At 41.1% G+C, this 3,405-nt stretch overlaps 2 protein-coding genes across 3 annotated transcripts in view; one reads left to right on the forward strand and one right to left on the reverse strand.

The window, feature by feature from the left end:
• Nucleotides 1–2,265, reverse strand: part of arsg (arylsulfatase G) — a 14,568-nt gene extending 12,303 nt beyond the window's left edge. The window contains exon 1 of the mRNA XM_032502812.1: nucleotides 2,118–2,265. The gene's annotated coding sequence lies outside the window, so the exon portion shown is untranslated. The remainder of the gene's footprint in view (nucleotides 1–2,117) is intronic.
• Nucleotides 1–3,405, forward strand: part of LOC116671483 (monocarboxylate transporter 7) — a 6,765-nt gene that overhangs the window by 955 nt on the left and 2,405 nt on the right. The window contains exons 1-5 of one of the 2 annotated variants that reach the window (XM_032502810.1): nucleotides 1,673–1,756; nucleotides 2,139–2,311; nucleotides 2,411–2,651; nucleotides 2,755–2,898; nucleotides 3,077–3,205. In XM_032502810.1, the coding sequence (XP_032358701.1) occupies nucleotides 2,414–2,651; nucleotides 2,755–2,898; nucleotides 3,077–3,205 (511 nt within the window). In that variant the 5' untranslated portion in view covers nucleotides 1,673–1,756; nucleotides 2,139–2,311; nucleotides 2,411–2,413. Of the gene's footprint in view, nucleotides 1–1,672; nucleotides 1,757–2,138; nucleotides 2,312–2,410; nucleotides 2,652–2,754; nucleotides 2,899–3,076; nucleotides 3,206–3,405 lie in introns of those variants that run through there. The other variant, XM_032502811.1, reaches the window with a different exon arrangement.

Below are 3,405 nucleotides of genomic sequence, written 5' to 3' on the forward strand. Positions count from 1 at the left end.
AGTAGAGACTGATTGCATTCCCTAAACATATATCTTATCTCAATTGTTTGAAATTGAGATAAAGATAATATTAAAAGACTATTTGTTAATAGATTATGAAGTATGAAGACAATACAAGGGTTAAGGGGAGTTATAAGGTTTTGTTTTTTTCTTCTGCCATTTAGCTTTAGGAAATAGCTTATATAATGGAATTTAATAAATCAGTTTGAAAATATTTGGTCTTAGTGGAACTACTTTTAAAAAGTTTGCTTTTTGGATACACAAAAAAGAAAAAGAAGGTGAAAAAGGTATAGCAATTAGAAACACAGCAATGACTTTGAAGTAAATCCAAACTGTATACTGTTTGCCATAGCAGTATTCGTCCACACCTTAAACTATATATTAGGTAAACCATAATGTCCATAATATTCATAGCTGTTGATCAGTCTGTGACCACTGTTCCCTTGTGATCATTTTTTTTTTTTTATTCAAACAAAAATTGTGCAAAACATTGGTCCAGATGGCAACATACAGAAGAGTACACTAAACACACCGAAGAAGGCACAGTGCACCTTTTCCCCAGTCCTTCCTTGCGATCAAATGTTTTACTCCAAAACAAAGAGAGGAAAGACGGGAAGGAGGGAGACACAACAGAAACACAACAGCAAGAACGATGCCCGCAGCTCACAAACAAGACACACAGAAGCAGACAAACACACAAACAAACAAGAGGCCTTGACAGGGAGACCGGCATAAGACAAAAGGGACTGAACACATGCACAGATAGAAGCGAGAAGGCTGTGGCACAAAACTACAACATGAAGTGTCCAAAGTCTTTCCCAGGGCTCCATACAGTGGGGCTCAAAAGGTTGGGCACCTGGTCTCATGCTTTTAAAGGTTCCATGATCTGTACCTTGATAAAAGCTGATGAGGATTTCTTTTATATTATGTCAAAGCTGTTAAAAAGGTTTGATTTTATAACTTTAGAACAGCTTCTATATGGGACAAAGTTGCTTGTATATCATTATTTTGTCCATTCTTTAAAACACAAATAAACATTAGTAGAAGATAATTCTTTGGTATTCAGGTGTGCCGAAAAAGTAAAAGAGAAGAAGACAGTTTGCGTTACCCTGCTTACCGTGGAAACTTCTAAGCAAAAGGGCTGAAAGAGACAAATAAAGTTGTGTAACATTTTGCTCCCAAATGACTTAACATAACCCAACATTTTTTTACCCCGATTCAGGGCCAAAAGGCCATTTTAATGTTTTGTAGATTATTGATTATAGGATTTTGCATTAATCATTAATTAGACCCATGTCTTTTGAAAAGAGATGCTGAACTTTAACCAGTGCTGGCTTGTCTTTACCATCTTTGGTATAATCTACAGTGTTTGTAGCTTACAGAAGCCTGCGTACTAGACTGAAGAAAAAAGGGATAGCCCTATAGAATAATAGTATTGGCATCATATTTACTACTTCCCCACTAACACAGAACGTTTAGGGAACGTTAGTTTTTGGTTCTCTAAAGGTTCGTTCGAACCAAACCAAAAGCTAACGTTTAGGGAACGTTCCCTCCTGGTTATAACGTTCTCTAAACGTTAAGAGAACCAACCAACGGTAACGTTCCCCTGCGGTTGCGCCGTACCTTCACACAACGGCCCACCTGTGAATTCACAGGTGGGCCAGTAGCTTTCAAATCACTTCATTTTTGTAAGAGAAGACTAGGAGCAGGTTTGACATTATCCCCGAGCAGCATCTTAAAATACTTTAGGCGCAGAGTAAGTCAATCTTTGGCAAAACTTGAAGCTGACTTGTGCAACAGGCTGCCAGGACAGAGGCGCGCATAGCCGTTTACTTTTGATAGTTGTTGTTGTTAGCTAACGTTAAACTCTACAGTTCTTTTACCGCAAAACTGTTGCCTACAGGTTATAAATACCCCGTTTGTCTGTGTAAAATATGCATTTTTTGGTTTTTCAGGGTAAACAAAACTGTTTTGACACTGGCTGTCGTCCAGTATTGTGAGGCAGCTATGCTAACGTAGGCTAATGCGCGTGCAGTACGCGTTTACGTTGTATTGGTCACCTCAGCAATACACGCACACTGCATTGATTTAACATATTAACAGCAAACGTTACTTACTTTGTTTCTTTTCTTTTAAAGCAGTGGTAGGCACTTCATTTGTGGCGTCGCTGGGCAAAACTTCCATCATAATCTTTCAGCATATTGGAATTCAAGAGGTCTGAGAGAAAACTAGATTAATATTCGTGTATTGGCTGTTCTGCGCATGCATTGGCCGTGCGACAAAGAAGGGAGAAGGGGAGCTGCAGGAAGAGGTCTCACTCTACTTCAAATAATTGCAATTTTTCGCATTCTACTTATTGCAGCTGCTGACCCACTGTGCCTGTCACTTAAACTGTCATTTCTCTCTACAGGTCATGGCACTGTGTGGAGTAAAGGGTCCACGTTTCTTGGGGCCCAATGTGTACCCAGAAGCCCCTGATGGAGGCTGGGGATGGGTGGTGGCTGTGGCCTTCTTCTTGGTGGAGGTTTTCACTTATGGTACCATCAAGATATTTGGTATCTTTCTTCAGGACCTAATGGAGGAGTTTGGAGAGACCAACAGTCGGGTCTCCTGGATCATTTCCATCTGCGTGTTTGTCATGACCTTCAACGGTGAGTACAGCTGATAAGGTTATGTGGGTGCTACCAAGCAAAAGCAAAGTACAGACTATTGAAATGACCATAAAGTTGGGAGTTGGTCTCCATGGGTCCTCAGGTCCTCTCTCCTCTGTGATGACTAACCGCTTTGGGTTCCAACTGGTTGTTATGATTGGAGGATTACTTATTGCCGCTGGGACCATTGCAACCAGCTTTACCAACTCCATCAATCAAATGTACATCACCTATGGATTAGTTGCAGGTATACTGACTTAATTTCTTTTTCCCTTGTCTCCCTATATGAACATCACATACTGCATTGCTTGAATGTTTTTCTCCAGCAGCTTGTCTAGCTGAATTACAGTATTTACAGAATTATCCTTCGGGGATCAATAAAGTATTTCTAATTCTGATAAACTTGCATCTTTTGAACTATGCAGGTTTGGGATACTGTCTGACCTTCCTGCCCACTGTGACCATCCTTTCCCAGTACTTCTCTCGCCGGCGGTCTCTGGTCACAGCTGTGGCTTCCACTGGAGAGTCCCTGTCCATGTTTGCCCTAGCCCCAGGTGAGTGCAAGAGCTTCCACGGATGTGTTATGCACACTGGAGAAGACAAGCGTTTGTAAAGGGTTTAAGAAGCCCTCACACTCCGCAACTGACTGGCTAGTAGTGCTTACCTAGCTGATGCGCATACTACTCCCAACAAAGATGGAATAGAAGTGTGATGCCTCTCTCTGTAGCTAAAACAGAGAGCTCAACACACAGGG

This window comes from Etheostoma spectabile, chromosome 21 (genome assembly GCF_008692095.1).
Source record: "Etheostoma spectabile isolate EspeVRDwgs_2016 chromosome 21, UIUC_Espe_1.0, whole genome shotgun sequence".
In the NCBI taxonomy this organism is placed as follows: Eukaryota; Metazoa; Chordata; class Actinopteri; order Perciformes; family Percidae; genus Etheostoma; species Etheostoma spectabile.